Raw genomic sequence first — 23614 nt, forward strand, 5'->3', positions numbered from 1 at the left:
CAGCTGAGCACATGGTGAGGTCCCAGTCCTGCAATCCTGCTCCTGGGCCTCCAACACCTCTTGGAGACCTCTCTGTTCTCCCCTAGGAATTATTGACTCTTTGGGCTGACACATCCAGTTTATTTTCCTGCTTGCCTGGGAGCTGGTTACTTTGCTGCTAGATGGCCTGTTCCCCACAAAAACCAATTGCATCTTTGGTGTCCCTAAGCAGCAGGGGCACCTCTGAAAGGGTCTGGGCCCTCATCAGACTCCAGACAATTTTCCATGCGCTGCAGAAGGGAGAGGTTTCATTAATTAGAAGGTGAACCATTCCCCAAGTAAGGCAGCAGCTAACAAAGGAAATTACTCACTGCCCTCCCAACAGTTACAACTTAATTAAAGCAGGATCCTTCCTCAAAGGCACCATCAGATTTCTGGAGTCTTGCTAGAGCTGAAAGAGGAACCAAGCAGCCTTCACCCCCAGGGCTGCAATTGCAGGTAGAATTTCCAATGCCAGAGAAAGGCACTCCATTTTCTTGCAAATGAATCTCATCAAGAGCAATGCTTCCCTGGAGGTTTTCCATCCCAGAGTGGTGCCACAGCCCAGTGCTGCACCATTCTTATTTCACCTCTGTGCACAGGGCTCAGATCTGGTGTCTCTCCAGCAGCATCAGAGGTGGACTCTTCCACACTCCTGTATCCTCCTTGGAATCCCTGTTGCCTCCTTGCAGCAGGAGAGCTGCTTGACCCACAAAACTTTCATCTCCAGTCCATAAAGAAAAGACAAAAACTTATATTACCAGGTGTTCTAAGCCTGGCGCTCCATTTCTCTCTACACCATTAGGCAGAACCACCAGCAGCTTTTCCATCTGCAGATATATCATTTAAATGGAATTATGCCAGCAGCAGGGATCACACTGTTCCTGTTTTATAGCCATGCTTTGGAAACTGATGCAGATTTATTTAATATTGAATTCTGACTTTTCTCAGATCTGTCAGCACAGCTCCCTAGGCTTCAGCATAGCTGAGGTGCTGGGTGCAACTGAAAGCAAGATCCAGCACACAACACTCTGGAGTTATTAACAGTGCATGAATAATCTGGATACAATGCCCCTCTAATGCCAACAGCAGCATTAAAAGTGCAGAAACAGAGCCAGCAGAAGCAATTTCTCTGCTCTCATATGAGCACAGGCTGCTTTCCACCCACTGCCTCCAGCAAGCTCAGGAACACCCAGTCTGCCTCTGGCTCACTGAACACGATCTGGACACCAGTTTGTGGCTGTTGAGACCAAGGCAGGACCATCATCCCACTTATCTGCAGAGCTGTTTCATCACAGCCAGTACAAAGATGTTGGCCAGATGTCCAAAACCCCAGAACTTGGACCCTGCAGCCTCACAGTGCTGAAATCAGAACCCACTGCCCCCATTCCATGGTGGGAAACCCCTCCCTTCCCACCTGACACCTTCCATGCCTGTCTTTTTCAGCCAAATGAGGTGCTTGGTTTAGCCAATATCCAAGACAAGTCTGGCCAATTCATGCCATCCCACCGGGAGACAGCATTTCCCCCTTTGGGGTGGAAGTCATTAGCAGATTGCGCAGTATTTCTAGCTGCAATTGGTGTGATTTTATCCTTCAGACAAGCTCTCATTGTGCCTTTTTTTTTTTTTTTTTTTTTTTTTGTACTATTAAAGTGCTCTTTGTTATCTGGCAAAGTACTTAAGTGTAATTAAGTCACCCAGTCCTTCATTTGATAAGGATTAAGCCGACTGAGCTCTGGCATTCCTTCCCTCTACATGCCTTCCAAGCTTTCAGCGTGCTTTTAAAACCCCTGTTACCAAAGTTGAAGGAGTCACTTTAGCATTTTTGGCCCAAAGAGGGGAACAGATCACCGCCCTCCCCTTGCCTCCCACCTGACACCAATCCTCCTTCCCACCCAGCAGCAAAGGCAGGGGAACTTTCCCCATCCTCCCCCCTTGGAGGCTCCGGCGTTTCACCCATTGATAGCCGCGCTGCCCTCTGGTACTGTCAGCCCGGGCAGGCATCCTGTTACAGCGTTGCACACTGATAACAGAAGGGTTTCTGTATCCAGGGTTACCTCTGCATGTGGAGGTGTAGCCAGAGGGTTTAACCATGCCTGTTCTCACCCCAAATCTTCCTGGGCTGGTGGAATCATTGCTCACACACATTGCAGATCAATTCCAGCTAAACTCCATCCTCATGCTGTTCCCTGCACGCAGGGCAGCTTGCTGCCAGGTATTTCAGAATAAATTCCATCTCCTTTCAGGAGTGTACCAAGGAAAAATAAAAAAAGTCTCTCCAGTTGCATTAGGATAAAGTTATACCTGGCTCAAGCTGACACTGTACAGCCATTTCTGCTGGAACAGCTTCTTGATTAAATCTACCCATCCCTACAGCTCCTGACAGCTCCCAGCAATGCCTGAAAAAGGAAGATGAGGCTTTCAGGAGAAAGGAGCATGGCTGTTCACTTCAGTGGCATCACCCTCACTTTTCCAAGTCGTTGTTCAGAGCACTACATACAAAGATTGCATCCCAGCCTGTCCCCCAAGCCCAACCTTTTAAAACCTCATAGATGGATATTGAGAGATTCCTGACACCAGTTCTCTGTGCTCCCAACTGAAATAAATGAAATAAAGACATTAATTTAGCTGCACACCAATGAGAGCTGCTCCGGAACTACGTGGGAAGCACAGCTCAGGTGTGCAGAGGTTTGTAGTGAGAGGCACAGCCCTTGCACCCAAGTGCTCCTGTGAAGTTCAGTGCCCCCAGGATGACCAACAGCAGCACTGTCAGGACATAAACTACTCCCCAAAACAGTCAGGAGCTCTACCAGCTTCTCTGAGGCAAGCACAGGCAGTAGGACTCAGCATGGCTGCAGGTTTCCAAATTAGTTCAATTTTTAGCAACAAATTTATGGGAGAAGAGGGGGAAAGCAGCTTGGCTATTGGGAAAGATTTATGGGACAGTCCCTGCACATGTGGCAGGAGCTGCCACATGCAATATTCATCCAAATGTCCCTGGGCTGCTGCACACACAGGCTGGACTCCATACCTCCCTCAAGTGCTCCATCGAACACATCAGCTCCCAGTGTGGCTTTAGAGGACTTAAAAAAATACCTTTGCTGTGTCAGGTGAAAATTACTCTGTTCTTCAGCATAAAGCCTTGTTGAAAAGCAAAAAAAGCAGGCAACTGCCTTTACAATCCGCACCCAGAGCCACACGTGACTGGCAGAAAGATAACAGCCCTCAGGCACTGAGTGGTTTTCAATTTACACAGTTCTTTCAGTGCAGAAATGCACCACTCCTACAAACCTGTCTTTTTACTCCAGATGGAATCCAATCACACAGAAAACCATGTACACATTTGAGAGAAAATTCTTCGGTTATAAGTTTAAAGCAAAAGGGAGTTGCAGCCTCAAAACAGACTTGGTGTAGGCTCTGGAAGTTGTGTACAGCTTCAAATGCAAGAAGCAGCACTTGGCTGGGAAGTCAAGGCCAGCTCTGTGCAGGGATCAGAGTCCTTAACATCTATTTAATGGCCCCAAAGACAGGGCACTCTGCAGGATCCCACAGCCAGTGGGACACTTGGCATCAAAGACCATCATATCAACCTCACCAGGCTCCCAGCTTGATTCCTGAAACCACACACCCAGGAGGGAGGGAGACCAGAGAGGATGTTAAGGGGGTTGCAAGTGTCATATAGTGGCAAACCTTCTCCCAGCCTTGAAGAGCTGCTGTGGAGTCAAAGCTGGTGGAAAAAGAGCAGAAGGATCAGACAAAGGAGTCAATCATCACATGAAGCCTCCTCCCACCTTCCTCCTCAGAGCAGGGCATGCCAGCTCCCCCAGCTCACCCCACAGGTGTTGCCATGGGCCAGGTTTCAAGCAGCAGCCCTGTTTTCAAATAGCACAAAGCAGAATCACAACCAGCCTTACTTCCCCACCCCTCAGAGCCTGCTTCACACCAGCTGCCAGCTGGAGACTCATCCCTTCCCACCCCATCCACTAACTCTGCTGGCAGTTTGCTTCCTGTAAGAAAAGGAAGGGACCAACGTCCTCTTTGGCCTTGTGTACCAAGAACAAATCAACCTGCTCTAGTGCTGGAACTGAAGCTGTCTCAGCCTATCACAGGCCTTGTGTACCAAGAACAAATCAACCTGCTCTAGTGCTGGAACTGAAGCTGTCTCAGCCTATCACAGAGCTGTAGATGGTGCTCACGAGGCTGATTTGTTTGTTGGAGCTGTTAAAACACCATCATTATTCTAAACTCTTGCTGTAGCACTTGTATTAAACTCAAGAGCTCAGAGAGGTACACTCCAGCATTCCAAATAAACTAAGCAGAGACCTTGAAGCACAGACACAGAAGAGAGTTCAGTGGTCCTGGCACTGCTGGTGCAGACACTGAACAGCTCCTCACCCTTTCTGAGCACACCATCATCTGCTGCTCCACATTCACTCTGCTTATGGACTCAACCAGACAAGCAGCACAATGGGAATTGTTCATTCCATTTGGTGAATTGTTCATTTCATTTGGTTTAAAGTCTGGCTGCACAGAACATAAGGAATAGCCTGAAGCTTCACAAGCTAATGAGACACTGCAGAGCAGATCCTTAATCTCCCAATTCCTTGCCTTAAACAATATATCCTCCCTCTCAGTCTCCAGCACAAGCCAAAGGCACCCTGGGTGTCCTGACTCAGTCACTTGTCTCCTACCTGAAGGCATTTCCCTGCCAGGCATCTCCTTTCATGGAATGCTCAGCAAGAAGCAGCAGGATTTTGAGTGCTTCTCCAGACCAAAGGAAGGCCAGGAAAGACGTTTCCAACTACCTGGTGAGCACAACCACATTGCAGAAGGTATGAAACTTGAGCAAAGAGCATAATCTGTAGCCTCAAACTCTGCACAGTGAAGCTCCTTCACCCCAGGCAGGCACCCCAGCGTCAGTCTGTCCAGCTGAATCATGAGCAGGGTGCCAAAGCACATTGGGGAAATGAGGAAAGCTTCAGTCATTCTCTCCAGACAGAAATAACTCAGCATTTCTCCCAGCCCATCACTAAAGTAAGAAAGGCTCCTGACCATTTCAGTGTTGCTGCACTCTGTCAGTGGTTCCTTAGTTTTCACACACAATTAACAAAGTGCAGCTTCCAGTGATTGCAAATGAATCCTTAGGTCCCTAATAGAGAGCAGCTCCAGAAAGTCACACAGTGGCATTTGAAAGCCCAGATTCAGATCAGTACTGGGGTTTCCAGTGGCTGATTGTGTACCACAGCTCTGCGTAACAACACTAACTGTTTCACTGCCACCAAGCAGAGCCCCAAGAACTGTCCTGCAGTATGGAAAGTTACACAAAGGCAATTTCTTCCACAGATTTAGAAGTCAGCGTGAAATTTAAGCTCTTTCCATTTCTCAGCCATCAGGAGGCAGTGGTAGCTGTCAGCAAACCAGAGCATGTAGTGGTTGTGGAGAGGTATTAACTGCTTAATCCCCAAAGCCCTGTTCTCAAAGACATGTTTGTTTGGTTTTTTTCTTAAAAATCTCCTTCTATCTTCCAAGCCCAGCCCTGATGAGTGACAACAAAGGTTTAGCCCAGAAACCCACCTCAGTAATCTCCTGTTTAGCCAAAAGTCTCTTTCCATTGCCCTGCCCAAACTCCCAGCTGTAACATGCTGTGGGAATGATTGCAGGCATTCTAAAGCAATAAGGAATTTGCCAAAAAACTCCCAGGTGAGGCTAGAAAACAGACAGATCCCACACCTCCCAGACAAGCTGTAACACCTGACACCATTACCTGCTTTGCATCCAAACCCAAATACTTCAGTGTAGGCTCAAGGTCTGCCAAATCCTGCTGGAACAGACTGCCAAACCACCCCTTCTCATGGTCTACTGTAAGAAGTTTAAGTTGTCTCAATGATGCTCTGGAAGCTCAGAATTAAGATGTTTCCACTAGAATACAATTAAGTATAATAAAAATCAGACAACTGATTGCTGAAATACAGCTAATCCATTATTACAGTTTTGTTGGGCATAGCTCAGAGCAACTGTGATAACACCACAAGTATTGCAACACACACAAGAATTGAAGCACTTGCCAGTTTTAGGGAGTTTCATAGAATCACAGAATGGTTTGGGTTGGGAGGGACCTTAAATCTCATCCCTCTCCAGACCCCTGCCTTGAGCAGGGACACCTTCCAATAGACCAGGCTGCTTAAAGCCCCCTCCATCTTGGTCTTTAACATTTGTAACATCCTTTTCTATCCCAAATCACACAAAGCACCTACACACAAATCCTCCTGGAATCAGAACAAACTCCATGGATTGCAATGAAGGCAAGAGGATGGGCAATGTTATCCATCTCAGACACTGTTTTCCAAGTGTTACCATTTGTAAAGTCTGAGGCACAGCTGGTTTTTGCAGAATTACTAAAATATTTCCAAACATCCTGCCAGGAACTGCAGGAGTTGTTAACACAGGGATTAAAGCAGGTAGCTGTACCTGGCAGAGCTGCTCTGCTCCAGCACAGAGCATGCAATTCCCACCTGGCTGTGCTACATGAAACTAGAAAAACAATCCTAAGGCCAAACTTTCTCCTGTTTTTCCAAAAAACACTGAGTCTATTTACATCAAGTTCATCCAGGAGTTAACCACAACAAACTTGTGAATACAGGGACTGCACAAACACAACTTCAGAACAACAGAAAAGGACTGGAAGGACTCAAAGCCATCCTCACACCCCTCAGCTCTGCTTCCCCCAGGAGAAGGGTCAGAAGCAGGAGGGAGAGCCAGGGACAGGCTGCCCTGTTCAGAAGAGCCAGCCAGCCCCCACTTTTCTCACACTTTATTAACATTTTTCCCAATCAGAAAAAACCCCCACCACAGCAAAGCGGGCGAATGCATCACACTCACCTGCTCCAAGGGCCCACATGCACTGTCCTGGTTTATGCAGTGTGGTGTCTCTCCAGGAAAATCAAGCCTTTCTCACTTGGGATGATGGCAGTGTCCCACAGGGGAATCAGGAGCAGCTCTGGCCTCCACCATCAGATTCCTCCTTGGCTTCCCCTGTCACTCAGACAGCGAGGACTGGATCCTGCTCTGCTCCCTGGTGCCACACACCCACAGTCTTCCTGTGGGACCTCACAGTCCCACATCCATCATTATCTGAGCTCCCAGGACCCCCCAAGCAAACCATTCACTCACAGCGCCAGGTTTCACTGCTGCTCAGCTTAGGGACCATTAGTTCAGCTTCTTTCCACAAGGAGAACCCAGGACAGCCATGTTCCACACAAAATACATTCAGGTTCCACACTGAACAAAGGTAAAAAGACCCCAAACTTAGGGGAAGAAACCCATTAACAAAACCCCCCCATGAGCACCACAGTTATAGTTACAAAGCAGCTGGACAGAAACCTGATGTTAAAAATCCTAATTCAAACCCAGAATATATAAAGGGAAAAAAAAAGAGCGCTACCTCACCCTCCATTTGTAAGTGGAGAATAGGAAGTGCAGCCCCCAGGACCACCCACACCCAGCTGGTGACACTCAGAATGAGGGCTGATAAGAGGATTCAGCTGGGGAAGAACACGAGTCCCATCCTGCCAGGACTCTGCTGGTGCCCCTGAGAGGAACAGGATGTACCCCCACCACATGACAGCTAAAATCCCAGTATTGAAAGGAAACATGAACTGAGATTAGTCTTGACATTTCTGGGTCTTGTAATCACAGTGGGTGACAAAAGCAAATTCTGGATCAGAGATTTTCCCTGAGCAATTTAAACACGGCTATTTTAAGAAGACTGAGCTAAACAAAGGGGTGACAGCCCAAAAGTTGAAAGCCACAGGATGTGGGGTCCTGGGATTATGTGATAATCCAGCAGTCCAAGCAGTCTCCAAACTACATGTACTTTTTTGAAATCAGGGTGAAAAAGCACTGCACAGCCTTCTGCCCCTTACTCTATCTGTGGGTTCTTGTCCCCCCACATGCCGTGGAGAGGCACTCACTGCTGGCCAAAATCACTTGACCCCTTCACAAGGTGAAGGCTCAATTCAGGAGGAGGAAATAATGAGGCAGGAAGCGAAAATTAAATCATTTCAGTGGAAAATGGAAGGGAATGGTTTTTGCATTCATCTCCCTTTGTTGGCATCTTGTCAAATAGCTTTTATTGGGAAACCACAGTTGGACTCAGGGACTCTGGTGGGGAGAAAAGCTGTGTTTTTCCTTACTTGAGGCTCAGTGCCTCCTGTGAGATACCCCACAGCAACAGGAGACAGGTTTGAGGTGAAACTTGAACTTTTGGTGCGTTTCCCCATCAGACCTGTACGTGCCTTCCCTGGCAGCCAATCCAGCCATGCTGGCAGAGGTGAGAGGCCCCACTGGATCACTCCAGGCAGCCAAAGGCACCAGCCACTGCTGGAGACCAGGAGAAATAGTGACACCACTGAAGGGACAGTCCTCCTGCCTCGGTAGGCAGGACACAGCCACTTCCAGACTGGTCTGGCTGATCCCACATGGTTCTGACAGCCCCACGGCAGGGCACAGCCTGTCAGTGATGCTGGGAAAATGTACTGAAGAGTTTATTGTGCTGGCAAGATTTTAAGAATTTGTGAGAATTTAAGAATTATTTATATTGTAATTACTAAGAATTTATTATTTAAGGAAGTATTTTCCTTTGGAGAAATGTATTTAAGAAAGGGCAAAATGCAGTGAGAAGATAGAAGGTCCTGTGAGCAGCGTGTCTGGGGAAAAGAGGGGAAGGACAGGTGGTCCAGGTGCTGCACTGCTCCCCAGAAGCCTGGACAGAGCAGATATCCAAGCCTGGGACTAATATTAATTAGTAATAAATTTCTGGGGGTTTTGTTTGTTTGTTGGATTTTTTGTTCTGTTTTGTGGGTTTTGTTGGGTTTTTTGTTTGGTTTTTTGTTTGGTTTTTGCCCGGCCCTGGGTGCTCTGTCCCACCCCAGTGCCCGGCCCCGTCCCTCAGGAGTGCCCGGCCCTGGGTGCTCCGTCCCGCCCCGGTGCCCGGTTCTGTCCCTCAGCACTGCCCAGCCCTGGGTGCTCCGTCCCGCCCCGGTGTCCGGTTCTGTCCCTCAGCAGTGCCCGGCCCCGGTGCCCGGTTCTGTCCCTCAGCAGTGCCCGGCCCTGGGTGCTCCGTCCCCGCCCCGGTGCCCGGTTCTGTCCCTCAGCAATGCCCGGCCCCAGGTGCTCCGTCCCGTCCCCAGTGCCCGGTTCTGTCCCTCAGCAGTGCCCGGCCCCGGTGCCTGGTTGTGTCCCTCAGCAGTGCCCGGCCCCGGGTGGTCCGTCCCGCCCCGGTGCCCGGTTCTGTCCCTCAGCATTGCCCGGCCCTGGGTGCTCGGTCCCCTCTCCGCTCCCTCCCCGTGCCCGCTCCCCGCCGCTCGCAGTCCTCCGAGCCGCCAGGGGGCGCGTTGGCGGAGCCCGCCCCTCTTGCGGCGCTCGTGCCCGGCGGCGGAAGGACGCTGCTCCGGCACGTGCCCATGGAGGCCGGCGGGTCCCGCCGCCTCAGGTGGGGCGGAAGGGGGGAAAGCGGGGAGGCACCGGGGGAACCCGCGGTGAGGGGGCCGAGGAGGTGCCATGGGGAACCGCAGACACCCGCGCTACGGGAGGTCGCGGGAGCACCGGGGGAGCCTGCGCTATTGGGGACCGGGGAGGCACCGGCGGGACCCGCGGTAGCGGAGAAAAGGAGGCACCGGGCGGAGCCACTGATGAGAGGGCCGGGGAGGTACCGGGGGGATCCGCCATACGGGGCCTGGAGAAGCACCGCGGGAACCCCCGGTACGGGGATCTGGAGGGGCTGCCGAAGCACGGGAGGACCGGGAGGCCCCGGGGGCACTGCAGTCCGGGGTCCCGGGGCTGGCGGCCGCTCTCCCGTCCCTCACCACCCCGCTGTCGCCCGCAGCACGGCGGAGCTGCCGGAGCGTCGCCAGGCCCCGCGGAGCCCCCGCGGGCAGAAGGATTTCCTCCCCGACGGCTCGGCCCGGCAGGCCGAGAAGCTGCGGCGCTGCGGCGAGGAGCAGTGGCGGCTGCTCTGCGAGGAGCGCCCGGAGCGGCCGTAAGTCCATCCCCGGAGCGGCGCTGGGAATGGCTTTCCCCGTGGAAGGGGTGATGCCGGCGGGCAGAGCACAGCTCTGGGGTTACGGATGCGATCGAGCTGTTGGTAGCAGGAGGTGTTGGTCAGCGCAGTAAGCCCCCCGCAGTTCACCTGCACTCAGTGCCCGTGCTGGAGCAGCAGCAGTGCGACACAGCCTGGCTGTCCCTGAAGGAGCACAGGGACATGCTGGCACACCTGCGGCTTCAGAAAGTCCCTCACAGGGCTCTTGGTTTTCATAGGTGTGTGTATAATCCTGTAGCCATAGCTTTCCTGGGCACGATCCAAGTTACAGAATGTCTTGTAGGTGCTCCTGTGTGGCCTTGTGCCGATTTGACCAGGTGTCAGTGCCCCTGATTTATCAGTCTTGGTGGTTTCAACAGTGCTGCCAGAGTTTGGCGCTTATCACTTGGGAGGCATTCACACCCACCTCTCAACACAAGCCTTCTCTGCTTGGCCTGCAGGTATTAATTTTCCCCTGTGAGTCCCCGTGGGTGGGGTACAGTGATTAGAGCATGTCTTGGCAGCAGCTGAGTGCTGTGTGATACAGAATCACTGAATGGTTTGGGTTGGAAGGGACCTTAAAGATCAGCCCATTGGACTCCCTGCCATAGGCAAGGACACCTTCCACTAGACAGGTTGCTCAGAGCTCCATCCATCCTGGCAGTGAATGCTTACAGGAACGTGGCAGCCACAGCTTCTTTGGGCAACCTCTGTTAGTTCCTCAATATTCACGCATCCTGGCTTAGGCAGTGCATCTCCAGCAAGCTGCTGTAGCCTGTGGACATGTTTCTGTGGTGCTGACTGAAGACATTTTTAACTGGTTGGTGATGATAAAGTGGTGCTGCTAGATCCAGGGGAGGATGGCTTTCTAATGCCTTGTAAAAATGCCGCTTGGAAACTTCCTGCCCTTTGACACCTTCCTGAGCTTGTTTTGTGTTGCTACACCAGGAGCTGGTTTTTTTTTTTTTTTTTGTAGGTCACACTAGCAGTAACAAACTAATCTTTATTCTTCTCAGGGAGAATCTGGTGAAGGCTGAATGGAAACCAGAACAGGGCATCGTGGAGCTGAAGTCCCCTGCGGTGAGTGCTGCAGAGTGTGCTCTGCGCCATCATCTCCTGCTGCCTCACAGATTCCCTAATTTGCTTCTTGCAATGGAAGGGAGCCTGGCTGTCAGCAGGGTACAGAACCAATCAGGGATTTCTGCTCCTGTTCCAGAGAAAGTTCTGGCACACCATGGGGTTCTCAGAACGAGGCAAACAATGTCTGCTGCCCGAGGAAGCTCTGTACCTGCTGGAGTGTGTAAGTAGGATGAGGGCACTGGGCCCTCACTGATTGGAGGAGCTGTAACAACTGATAAACAGCTGATTCTCAAGGAATTGCCTCTTTTAGTGTGTTGCTGATGGACCTGTTGGTCACCAGGCTGTGGGTTCATACCCTGTACTCTCAAGTAGCCTCTGTGTCACTGACAGAGTGTGTTAGTTCGATCTGTGGCCAGTTTGTTCAGCCTAAGCAGAGATCTTTGGGCTTGCTGCTTGGGATTTCTTCCCAGTGTATATGGCAGAAAGAAATTTAAATGTGGCAGACAGAGTAGTGAGACCATGTTGTGTTCAGTGCTCCTCTGCTTGCAGAAATGCTGCTTAGGGATCAGCTGGCTTTCTTTGCTGTGGAAAGGGTTTTTTTTTTGTCTCTCCACCAAATCCTGTTATCAGTAGAATTGGTGCATTGATCTAAAGGGAACTTTTATCCCTCAGCCAAACAAACAGATTGTGAGCATCTGATGCCATCTCTTAAATCCTGGCAGCAAAGGTGGGGCTTTTTTACCCCTGGCATTCTGAGAAATAGTTTGTAAACAAATTGATGGCAATAAAATGGCTTAATCAGATGCTGAGTACAAAACCCCCCCAAAAGCAGAAAAGACCGGTGAGATGCCTTCAGCCTATGTAATGGAAAAGGTGTGGTTCCTAGGGTTTTGTTTTCTTTATGAGTAAACACCATTTAAAAAGACAAAAAGGAGGAAAAAGAGGTGTAGCCTAAAACAACCTCCTGGAGGTCATTTGCTGTTCCCAGGGGAAGTTACCTATGGGATCTCTGGGTCTGTAAAGGAAGTAAATGCTTCTGAGGAGGCACCAATTGATGCCATCTGAAGCTGCTGTTCATTCCTCTGCTCCAGTTCTCAGTTATGCTGGTCATAGGTGCTTTTGTTGTTGTGCTGTATCCTGAATCACTTAGATCATCAAAGTTAATTTATCTCTCCAAGCAGTGGTTATTTTATCAGCTGAGCATTTTGCTTCCAGCTGCATCCTCTGAACAGATGCAGGAGCTGAGAGCTGGGGGTGGGAACTTCTTACCTGGCTGATCAAACCAGGGCATGGGGGAACTGGGTATGAGAAAGGGACTGTAAGGTGGCACATGGGGAGAGATGAATATCATGGCAGGGAGGGTGCTGGGACCAGCTGTCAGGACCAGCGGGAAAGGACAGGTTGTGAGCTTGCATAGATTTGTTCCTGTGACTCACACCAAGCTTCTGCCCTGCAGGGCTCTGTCCAGCTCTTTTACAAAGATGTGCCCCTGTCAATCCAGGAAGCCTACGAGACCCTGCTGTGCCAGGAGGCAATGAGCCTGTCACATTACCAGGTGTGTTGGGACCTCCAGCTGCTGGAGGAGGATGAAGGCAGAAAGCCCAACCTCTGCCACACAAGCTGGAAGCAGGGTAGGAGGATCAGGGAGGGAAGTTATCTTTAGTTGTTCACACTCACCTTCTTCCAGATGTTCAGTTCCTGTTTCCTCACCTTTGTTTTGAGTCCTAACCCTGGTATTTGCTCCTCTGCCAGTGCCACATTGTGTTCACTGTCCTGGTTTAGGGCAATTTTGGGAGAAAAACCTCCAAAGAGGTTTCTTCTAGAAAGCAAATTCAAGTGGCCCCTCCCCCAGCTGGTTTGAGAAAAAGATTTCCTTGGAGAAAAGTGGAAAAAACTGTTTATTCAACAGGCAAAGCATTCACCAGTACGAAAAATGAACAATATTAAACAATAAAACCTTCCCCTCCAAAAGAGATGACAAATCAGAAAAGTCCCCTTTGTGGGCTGTAGCTTGGCTCACTCAGTCTCTTATCAGTCCCTCTGGCACTGGAAATGTTGCAGCCCAGGCCTGGCCCAGTGGGCCACAGGTGTGAGCTGCTGGGGCTCTTCTGGTGTTCAGTCCAGAGCAGGTTAAACAGGTCCAAAGAAGAAGAAAACTCACAGGCCAGGGAGCTTCTCTGCCTCAGCTAGCTAAAAACCAACTAAAAGCGAAAGACAGCTCTGTCCCACCATCTGCCTGTCCGCAGTCAGCACAGCCCAGGAGCAGGAATGTGGAGGAGTGAGTGCTGTTTCTGAAAACAAACTGCATGCTTCTTCTCCCCCCACCTTTGCTCTCAGAACCAATCTTAAAGGTGCAAAACCTATTTCTGGGCTAAATAGATGAATGGGGATACGAGCATCATAAAGTCACCCCAGGACTTCACTCAGTTGTAGTGGAACTGAAGTAAATTGTGTTTAGAGCTGTCATTTAACCTTCTTGCTTTCTTTTGCTCTAAGGTGTTCAGCCACTTGAAGCAACTGGGTTATATTGTACTGAGATTCAACCCCAGGTAACCAACTTTTCCTTCCCGTGCTGCTTTCTCCTTGAAGACCTTGAGACTCTCTGTACCCACTGCCTGGCCCCAGGGAATGGGACCAGAGAAGAGGACTTTGGCCCTGCATTCCATCTCTTGGGAGGATTAATGGCTAAAAGTGGCACTCTACCCTTCCTTGCTCCTCCCTCCTGAGGAGGTGATTTGGAACATGAAATGGGGCGTGAACTGAGGGCCATCGTGGTCCCACTTGGGCATTTTCCGTGTCTTTGGTTGCTGTGTCCTGGGGGCTGAGCAGAAGGTAGTTCCTCTCTACATCACCCTGCTCTCAGCCTCCGTGTTGGTCTCTCCTTCCAGCACTGTCCCATCTTCCTATGAGAGGCAGCTGAACTTGGAAGGTCACTGCAAGAGCTCTGGGAAGCACCATCGCAAGAGGAGGAGAAGTTCCAGCCCCCGGTAAAGATGTGGCCCAAAGCCTTCTCCCATCCTCTTCATGCCACAGCTGCTTTGCTGCAGTGTCCCCAGGCCCTCCGCTGGGGTGACCTTGTATGGCACCTTGCTCTTGGCTGTTCCCAGGCAGTGCAGCACTTTTCCTGGAGACTTTGCAGTGGTCCCTTTTGTCACGTGTGTTGTCATTCCAGGGCTAAGAGGGGCAAATTGCCCCCAGCTGCCCCTGCTGTGGTGCTGAGATGTCAAAAGAGAAGGGTGGAGAGGCCAGTGCAAAAGGAATACATGTCAGGTGCCTCCTCCTACTCTTTCTTAGCAGGAGCACAGCTACCACAGTGCACATCTTGCATTTATCTACCTCCTCAGTCCAACTTACCTGCCAAGACTCAGCAGCAGAGAGCAGACTTGGGTCCTAGGGCTTGCACATGTCTGAAATATCACCACGACCTGACAATGAGCAATTCTTCTCATAATTCTGACAGTTCCCAGGAGGTGGCGTCAGCCTTTCAGAAACGGGGAGGATGAGGCTGGAGAGTCTCTGTTGACAGTAAATCAGTGCCCAGGGAGTTGTGGAATTGTAGGAACTGGGAGATTAAACTGCTGGTCTAAGAACTGCCCCATCTTCTCTGGAATCAGGGTCTGAATCTCACCAAGAAGAGGTGCTGGCAGGCAGGTTTCTGTCTGTGCTGCTTTGGCTGAAGTCCATAGTGTTTGCATGGAGGTGTTTGGGTCAGTGTCTGGGGTGTGGACCTGGCATGGCAGGTTGGGAACATTGTCTATACAAATCAAGGCTGAGATTCTCTTGGGCGTTGAAGTTAAAACTTGTGCAGGACTTCTCAGAAGTTTAATCTGCCTTTGGCATTCACTCATTAGTTTTGCCTGCTTTTTTCTTTTCTCATTTGTCTTACAAAGAAGTTGTTGTAAAGGGTTTGCAGACCTAATCTGGGGGCTCCTGCCACCTTTGCTGTCCTTCCTTCAGCCTTCAGACTGCATTCTTCCTGTTCACAGGGAGCAGGCAGAATTCAAAGGAAAGAAAGCTCTCCCTGAATTTTTTACTGTTCCTTTGTCTTCAGGTTGCATGAGAAGAAACATAAAGTATATGAAGACCTTCCAGAAGGGGCCTCCAGCAAAGATGGAGATGACTATGGAGACTCCATTCTAGTGGATGACAAGCCCTTGTCAGTGCAGCCAAAGGAACCAGGTGCTGGCAGTGCAGAGGGGGAGTCAGTGCCAGTTCCTCTTGATACAGGACAAAAGGACTCTCTGAGCTTCTCCAGCAGGCAGGCTGGAGACCACAAGGAGAACAGCACTGGCACCCATGCACCCCGCTGGGATTTTACCACCATCACCTTTCCCAACATGGCCTCAGACCAGCCATGCACACATCTGCCCTCCCCTGACAGCAGGCTCCTGCCAGAGAACGTGCCAGGCAGGGAGGTGGATGCAGCTTCCTGGTGCACACAGATCAATCAGAAACAGGAGAAGCTGTCGCGGAAGGAGAGGAAGCAGCGGGAGAGGGAGAGCAGGTACAAGAGCAGTGTCAATGCTGACCAGGAGGTGAGGCGCTGCTCCAACTGGCAGGAGTACAAAGCCCTCTTGGAGCAGAGGAGACAGCAGAGGCTTTGGAAGCGACCCTCACACCTCTGGGACCAAGCTGTCACACCACTGCTGCGGCCAGAAGAAGTGACCTCGCCAGGTAGTGGGTCTGGGAACTTGACAAGGGACCATTATCTCCCCCCCCAGCTCTGAGAAAGCGTGTGGTATGCAGCAGCAAAAAGGATGACATGGAGAAGCTGAACATCAGTTTTGGGGACAGTACATTGAGCAGGAGAATCTTTCTATAGCCCACTCAAGTGCCAGGATAAACAAGGCCTTGGGAGGGTTTCTAATCCGTTCCCCATGTCCTGCTGTATTGCAGTCCTTCCTGCTGGGCTGTTAGGCATGTGCAGTCAGGGCCAGCAAGATGCAAAGCAACTGCAGAGTGTCTGGGCTGTGTGCTGGGAGGAGATGAGGAAGTTGAGTCTTTGAAGTAGCCAGTGGTGACTGTGGAGCTGCCAGCCATTGTCAGAGGAGGAAGGCTCTTGGGTGGTGTGGAGTGCTTGGAGTGCCCTGGGAGGGAAATTGCTGGTCTGATCCTTTCCTATTCCTTCTCCCTCCAGCTGCACTCCTCGAGCAGATCAGTGTACTGCAGCCCTCCCACATCCTGGATGGAGCCTCCTGGTTAGTATCCAACCAGTCAGCTTGGAGCTGTTTGGGGAGTGGGAATGTCTTGTGGCTGTCCCTGCTTGTGAGGTCTGTGAGGTGCTCCCAGCAGCATTTTGGGAGCTGCTGCACATCCAGGGTGCCAAGAGAACCCAGTGTATGACCCCCTAGCATCTCTAGTGAGGGGGTGACATTTCCATGGAGTAGCAGGTCCTGCAGCAACAGAGCCAGGGCTTTCCAGGCCAGTTAAAACAGCTGGCTTCCTCTTTTATCCCGCCCTTCCCTCTCTGCCCCCCAGCCAGAGGTTTGATTGGTTTTCACCTGTGCCTCATCCCTGGAATGTGTTGCCATCCCTGCTTCAGTGGTTATGAAACCTTGGCTTTGGGACTTTGGGTTCTGCTCCTACCTCAGAGTCTGTGTGGTGCTTGTGAGCAGTTCCTGCAGAGCTTTGCTCCTGTCTTTGTTAGTGCTGCTTCTTGTAAGGGTGTGGGGTAGATGTGGGCCAGGATCTTGCTCTGGTCTGACCGCAGGAAAGCTCTGCAAAGGAATTAATACAGTTGCAGGGTCAGTCCTTTGAGGAGTGAAGCCTTTCAAGAGACCCAAACTAGTCAAAACAAGATCCAAACTAAAGGGAGTTTTTGCTCCCTCTTTCCTCTGCTGTACGCATATCCTACAGTGTTTCTGTCCCATACCTGTGTGGGTGTGTTCCCCTGCAGGCTGCAGGAGGACCCAGAGGCCATGAAGATAGACTTCAACGTGTATCAAGCAGATGCTGTGTCCAAGTTTAAGAAGACAAACCCTGGGAAGCCCCATGTCAGGATGTGTGTTCGGAGGTACCCTCGAATCTTGTGCTGTTTCTGAAACTTTGCAGTTGTTGTGGAAACAAAGTCCTAATAATCTGTAAATGATCCAACATGTGAGATTTACAGATCATCAGAGTGTCTCCCTTGAGGGTGGTCCTGCCCAGGATTTTTTTTTCTTTCAGTTCCTCATTCTTTGTTGGAGGCTGTGTCCGACAGTTCTCCCCTCTTTCCCCTGCCCTTGCATTCAACCCACACTGTTTGGTCATCTGGTTGCACTCATGTCTGAGTATCACTGGGAGTCAGAGAAAGAAGTCACAGCCTTTATGCAATGCTCGTGAAATTCAGGTTGAGCCCAGTGTTACCGGAGCTGAATCCTCAGTCAGTGCAGATCACTGTGGAATTCTGCAGAGATGAACCTCCCCAGAACTTGCTACAGTCTCTGAGCCATAGGTTCAGTGTTTTGATCTTTGTCAAGTGTAACGTTCAAATCACTAAGAACAGAGGGTAGGTGTCTCCTTTCTTGCTGGATCCAGCACCTGATACTAGAACTCCGTAGCTAGGTACAAAGTTCAGTTTCTGCCTTTTCTCATTTTGCTTTATTAAAACTGTCCCTCTGCTCTCTGCAGCTGTAGTAGACAGAGCAAGGAAGGTGGTAATGCAGTTTTACCAAGGTATGTCATGAGCCAGTAGGATGATCCTTGTTGCCTAAATATTTTCAATGATGAGCAAACAGACTCTGAAGAATTAAAAGGAGGGAAAAGCAGGTCAGATGGTGATCCCAGCAACCTAAAGATCTTCCCAGCACAAAGGCATTAAGATTGCAGTGGATTGACCATTTGCCAGTATCCCTGTGAGCCACATCTAATGGGCACAGTGTGGAGCAGTGTGCAGTTATCTTTGTTTTTGGCAAAGGATTCAACAGCTCCCAGTTCCAGGCATGCTGGGTACTCACTCTCAGGGCTGGCAGGACTGCAGGGAGAATCACTACCAGCTCCTCAGGCCAAAGGGAGCTGTTGTGATGGCTGGCCAGGACAGCTTTGTCTCTGTGTTCTTGTTGCTTGGAGAACAAACAGGATGTTTTTTTCTCTCTGTAGCTTTGATGAGCAGATCCCCTCCCTGCGGGCTTTGAAGCAGGTGACGTATCTGAGTGGGGACGTCCCTCTGGTCTTTGCACTGGTGGATCATGGAGAAATCACCTTCTATTCACTGAAGGAGTTCAAGCTGCCCATTGATGTTTATCACTGAAGTTGCTGTCACTTGCAGAAATGGGATGGGATAAAGGGAAGAGTGTTACTCAGGAGTTGTTTTCCTGATTAATGAAATATTACAGAAAACAGAGCCTGGAACCTTGGGAAGTTGGCCACTGTATTGGCTGTTACAGACTTCATCCACCCAGATGGCTCAGACATAATGTGCATTTACAGCACACGAGTCTGTTTGGCTTATCTGGGCTTTTTTGGGCTGGAGTACACACTGCTTTGTTCTTGAAGCCCCTGGCTCTCCAACTTTCTCACCTCATGGACCACCAGCCTGCCTTTCCTGAGTCATCTTTTGCTGACTGTGGACCATTAGAAAACACTTTGCTGGTTATCCTTTATTCACATGTAAAGAACTACTGTGCTACACCAATGGAATGGTTGGAGTGTCACTGGGGTCAATCAGGGACAGATTAAGCTGATCAGTGCTGGTGGCCTGAGCCTCTGTCATTCAGCTGTGCCAAGGACCATCAGATCAGATTCTGGTCTGAAAAGGGCACAGCCATAAACTCAATCATCTGGAGGAAAGTTTCCAGACACTTGAGAGCAAGAAACTGTGCCTTGAACACAATTTCATCAGCCAGAGGCCACAGAAAGCCCCAGAGCATTGCAGATGGCAGCTTGGCCTCCTGCAGCAGCTGTGCTGAGATGCATTTTGGCTACACAATGCTAAAACTTGACCACCAGTATCAGCACACTGCATCTGGCAGTCTTACCAGGGCTGAACTGCAACCCCTTTCTTTCAGCCCAACGTCCTCTTTCCTGGCTGTGGATCCTCGTTATTTCTTTTGCACGTGTGAGGTCCCTAGGTAAAGAGAAAAGCTACAAATTCCTCATGAGCTTTCCACTCTGCTCTCCACCAGGGCCTCTAGGTACCAAATTTGCTTTAGCCTCTATGCCAAAAGTGCCAGGTGCCAGAAGGTCTGCTCAGTGGGTGGAAGTGAGCTAAGCATGGCTGTGTTTGATATCAAAGTTTTCAGAACTGTAATAGCAACTGGTTTAGATGTGTTTTATTTGGTATTTTTTTAATTCATTTTGGAGATGTGGAGAAGGCTAAGCAATAAAAAAATCTTTTTCCAACGATTCAAGCTCCTCGGTGTATTTCTTAACTCCCCTAGAAATGTTAACTTATGCAGAGGGAAGCTGTGGAGACTACTGGGACGGGAGCAGCAGCAGCTGGTGAATGCCTGCTCAAGGTCATGCAGCCCTGTGGCTGCGTAACCCTGGTAACCCTGCTCCTACGCCGCCTGTGCTTGGCTGCAGCCGCTGCCCTGTTCCCGGGGAGGGCAGCGTGACTCAGAGCCTGGAGGTGTCCCTACATCCGCGTGCAGTTCCTGTCGGCACACGACACCTTTTCCTCGTTCATCTTCCTCCTGCGTGGTCAGAGGTATCGTAGCCCAGGGTGCCGGGGCTCCGCTGCCAGCGCCGGCTCCTGTTTCACACACACGCCCCAGTTATCAGATGCTGGAAGGCGGCGGGGCTCTCCTGAGGTGAGGGGTCTGGCGGCTCCTCCCACGCTCCCTCCCCTTCCTCTTCCTCCTTCCAGCAGGGCTTTGGCTCTGACAGTTTTCTCTAAAGCCGGGGTTGGCAGCCCCAGCTGCCCTCAGAATTCTCCCAGACTGTTCTACAGATTAAAGGCAGTGGGAAGGGAGTTTCTAAGAACAGGCGCAGCCAGGAGAACTCCAGCCTGACCCGCAAGGCTCATGTTTGTCCTGGAATTAGGTCAAACTCATTCCTGTTGATTTCAATCAGTCTCATCTCTTTATGCCAAGGTGGAATTGTATCGATGAACTCTATGAGAGCCACCCAGTGAGTTTCACTGGAGCAGAGACTCCCTGATTCAGCACAAGACAATTACAATTTAATAACCACTGCAGGCAGGATTGAGAAACTGTGGCTGCCTTGCTCAGCACTGTAACATCTGATGGTGCCTTAACCCACCCCAGAATAGGAGCATGATCCAGACTGATACCACTGCTCCACTTTGGCCTGCAATGCAGATTGGCTGAGCATTGCACGATGAGAGAACTGAATGTTTTATTGAAAAACATCACTTTTGGAAACATGGGTGAAATATTGTTACTGGACCCTTGTCAGAGGTAACTTCATGCTTTTGCATGGATGCAGAGTGGGCAGACCTTCACCTGCCATTGCCCTTTACATAAATGCAGCTTCCTTATCCATCTGCTGTTCCCTGCAGCAGGACACAGGGTGGCTGCTGCGGGACGGTGCGGTGGGACATTGTATTCCTTTCTCCAGCAAAGGCTTCGACTTTTTGCAGTCTGCCTATTTTCACAGGCAAGGCTGTGAGAGCTGGGAGCTCCCTCGCGGGGCTGGAGCGGGGAGGAAGGGCCCTGAAGTCCGGCCCCGGCTTTCCCCGCCGCCCTTTCCTGGGCCGCCTTTCCCGGCCTTTTCTCGATGCCGGGTGCCCGCGCTCCCCGAGCCGGGCGATGCCGCTCTCTGATTGGCTACAGCCAGCGCGCTGCTGAATTATTCATGAGCGCGCTGGCTGAAAGGGAGGCGGAGCCGCGGTCCGGCCTTGTTTGCATGCGAGGCCACGCCCACGCATGCTGTTTGCATAGCACGGTGCCGCCTACTGGGCGGTCCCGCCCCCGGTCCCGCCCTCCGCGCCCCGCCCGGAGGTGCCCGCGGAGCGAGGCCGCCGCGCAGCTGAGGGGGAGCGGGCGCGGAGCGAAGCGCGGCCGGGGCGGCCCGGCCCCAGCCCCCGCAGGTGAGCGCCGCTCGCTGGGTCCACGCGGGGAGGCGGGAGGGGTCCCGGGGGGTGGTCCGGCCGGCACTGCCCCGGCAGAGCTCGCCGGGGCGGCCCCCGCCATGCCCGCCCGTGCTGGGCTGCGCGGCGGGGCCGGCAGGTGCTCGCCGGTGCCGCCGCCCCCGAGGGGTTTCACTTCGCCGGTGCCCGGGCTCTCCGCACTGCCTGGGCCGGCTGTGTCGGGGCTGCCCACGCGTGAAGCCCCGGCGTACCCGGGGACTCCAGTAATGTCTCCCCGTGGGACTTGCAGTCGCGGCGCTGGTGGGGTTTTGTTTGCTGCTGTGTCCGCTCCCGGGCTCGCTGCGCTGTCTGTCCCGGCCGGAGCGCGCAGCCCCGCGGGTACCGCGCGGCCGCTCCGCGTCCCGGGATTCCCCGGGGGAGGTGGCGGCAGTGGCCGCTCCGGGACTTCCTGCCGGGCCCTCCAGCGGGTCCGGGCCGGGGCCGCTCCCGGGGGCTGCGGGAACCGCTCTCGCCCGGTCTTAGGTCGGAGATGCCCCTTCCCGCAGCCCGGCCCCGCGGGTCTCCAGTGCTGCCGCCGGCTCCCAGCAGCGGGTCTTGGAGAAGACAAGAACAAGAACTGCAGTGACTCTGACTCCCTCGGGATATTCTGTTAGCATTTTCTCTCTTTTTTTTTTTTTCCCTATGCCCGTATTAAATGCATCTTGTCACTGTTGGTTTTCTTTCCTCTCCCCAAAGTTGTGAGAACTTGCTGAATGAAGGAGCGCGTTACTTCCAGCAGGCAGCAAACAGGTGTAATAAACCGATGAAGGAAGTTCAGCCTTTGTCTCAGGTTGCCCTGCATTGTGCCGTGGGAACAGGCTCTTGCTGGTATCTCCCCTCCTGGAGCCGAGGCTTAACCTTGGTGTTGGAGAAAGCTTTGCCTGTTTGTGTTTAGTTTTGTTGATGGTGTAGTGCAGTTGAATCAGGTTCCCGGGTCTGTGTTTCTGCAGCCAATGGCACAAAGCCATGTGTTGGTATGGGGGCAGTGACAGGACAGGGGGACGGCTCCACTGAGGTGGTAGAAGTAAAAGTTGTCCATTGTCATGTCTTACTTGATGGGGAATGGTGCTCTTTGTAGTCATCTGAGAGCACTTCAGTCAACTGGAATATCTGGCTTTACCAAGTCCCAGCTGAAGCTGTGTGCCCAGAGCAGCTGCCTGGTGATCTGAGCTTTGAATCGGGAAGCTGGTGCTGCTGGCAAGCGGAATGCAAAGTGCTGGTACGGCCCAAGGCTCCTCCATGCATCCTGGCACGTTCCTTGTAGGGACAGACTGGCCCATGGAGGAGATGAGGATGATCCGTGCCAATAGTGAGCAGTCTCTAATCCTGCTCAGTGCTGCTTGTAGCCTGTCAAGGGGCTCTATATAGTTCGTGGTATTGGAGAGGGAGAAGAGTTCTCAGACGACTTCCTAGGATGGTGCTGAGGAACATCTTTTATTTCGTTTTGAACAAATTGCATCTGCTGTAACAGCTGACCAAAGAAAAGTACTGGAGGAGTTAAACCAGTTGAGAGCTCTTTATCTTCCAGTGGCCTTCTGGTATGGTAACATAATTATTCCTGGGAATTGCTTATGGAAGAGGTGTGTCTTTTCTTGGCTGACACAGAAGCTTGAGAAATGTCAAAGAGCAAGGGAGGTTTTAAATGTATGTCTTGCAGTTAATACATGGCAATAAGAGTATGTGATACTCCCAGTACCATCATCTTTCTTTAAAATACCAGAGGAGGCGCTGGTTTGGTTTCTGTGCAGAAATTGTGTGAAAACTCCAGTTCTTATATAAACGTTTCTCATAGCTGGATCTCTTTCTGTTGCTTTGTGAAACAAACGCTCCATCGTCCCACTGTTTGTAGAGTGCTGCTCCAAAGTTACAAGCCACTTTTCTGTTTGATTCACGGCTCCTTAGCAAAGCTTACAAAAGGTTTTGCATCATGGGCAATAATGTTGTTCAGTGCAAAGACTTTGTTCTGCTGTAGCATTTTGAAACTTTGTGTTGTCATGCCCTCATGACAAGGAGAACACAATAGGAGTCCTAATGACACACAAGGTTTGCACAATTCCCAAATTCATTGCAGGTGGGTGGTTCCTGGTAACTCCGAGTACAAGGCTGTTGGCAGTACATGAACTCGCCTGAGTTGTGTGATTAGTTCTCGATTCTTTTCAAAGAGTTCTTGGAGAATTGATGTCTGATACTTTGTTTAATATTATTTGTGTTTTAGGAGGGCAGCTACATGCACATAGTGTTGCCACAGTCTGTTCAGCTGTTCATTACGTTGTCTGTCTCTACAGGTTCACTGAAATAAATTCTTTTTAGAGGATCTTTTGGTTTTCCTATCTGGCTACTGTATGCAAGGTGCACATAGACACTCTGCTGTTTATGAAACTGCAAGTGGTGGGGGGTAGCAGTGGCTCAGCAGTTGTGTAAGGGAGATCTCT

At 51.1% G+C, this 23614-nt stretch overlaps 2 protein-coding genes across 4 annotated transcripts in view; both read left to right on the top strand.

The window, feature by feature from the left end:
- Positions 1-9459: 9459 nt before the first annotated feature.
- TSEN54 (tRNA splicing endonuclease subunit 54) lies at positions 9460-19460 on the top strand (the record flags this gene model as incomplete). 2 transcript variants are annotated; one of them, XM_084218330.1, is made up of 11 exons in its annotated part: positions 9460-9508; positions 9902-10054; positions 11110-11173; positions 11310-11393; positions 12630-12728; positions 13670-13722; positions 14062-14160; positions 15225-15847; positions 16311-16371; positions 17070-17186; positions 18251-19460. In XM_084218330.1, the coding sequence occupies 11 exons, from the start codon at positions 9480-9482 to the stop codon at positions 18399-18401; spliced, it is 1533 nt and encodes a 510-aa protein (XP_084074456.1). In that variant the 3' UTR covers positions 18402-19460. The 2 variants fall into 2 exon arrangements, with proteins under 2 accessions (XP_084074456.1, XP_084074455.1); XM_084218329.1 differs by having other exon boundaries at positions 9480-9508; positions 17030-17186; positions 18251-18389.
- Positions 19461-21040: 1580 nt separating this feature from the next.
- The window catches only part of LLGL2 (LLGL scribble cell polarity complex component 2), a 33259-nt gene continuing 30685 nt past the window's right edge, over positions 21041-23614 (top strand). For both annotated transcript variants that reach the window (XR_014616626.1, XM_084218506.1), the window contains exon 1: positions 21041-21143. The gene's annotated coding sequence lies outside the window, so the exon portion shown is untranslated. The remainder of the gene's footprint in view (positions 21144-23614) is intronic.

The sequence above is a fragment of the Fringilla coelebs genome, assembly GCF_963513975.1.
Source record: "Fringilla coelebs genome assembly, chromosome: 19".
Classification (NCBI taxonomy): Eukaryota; Metazoa; Chordata; class Aves; order Passeriformes; family Fringillidae; genus Fringilla; species Fringilla coelebs.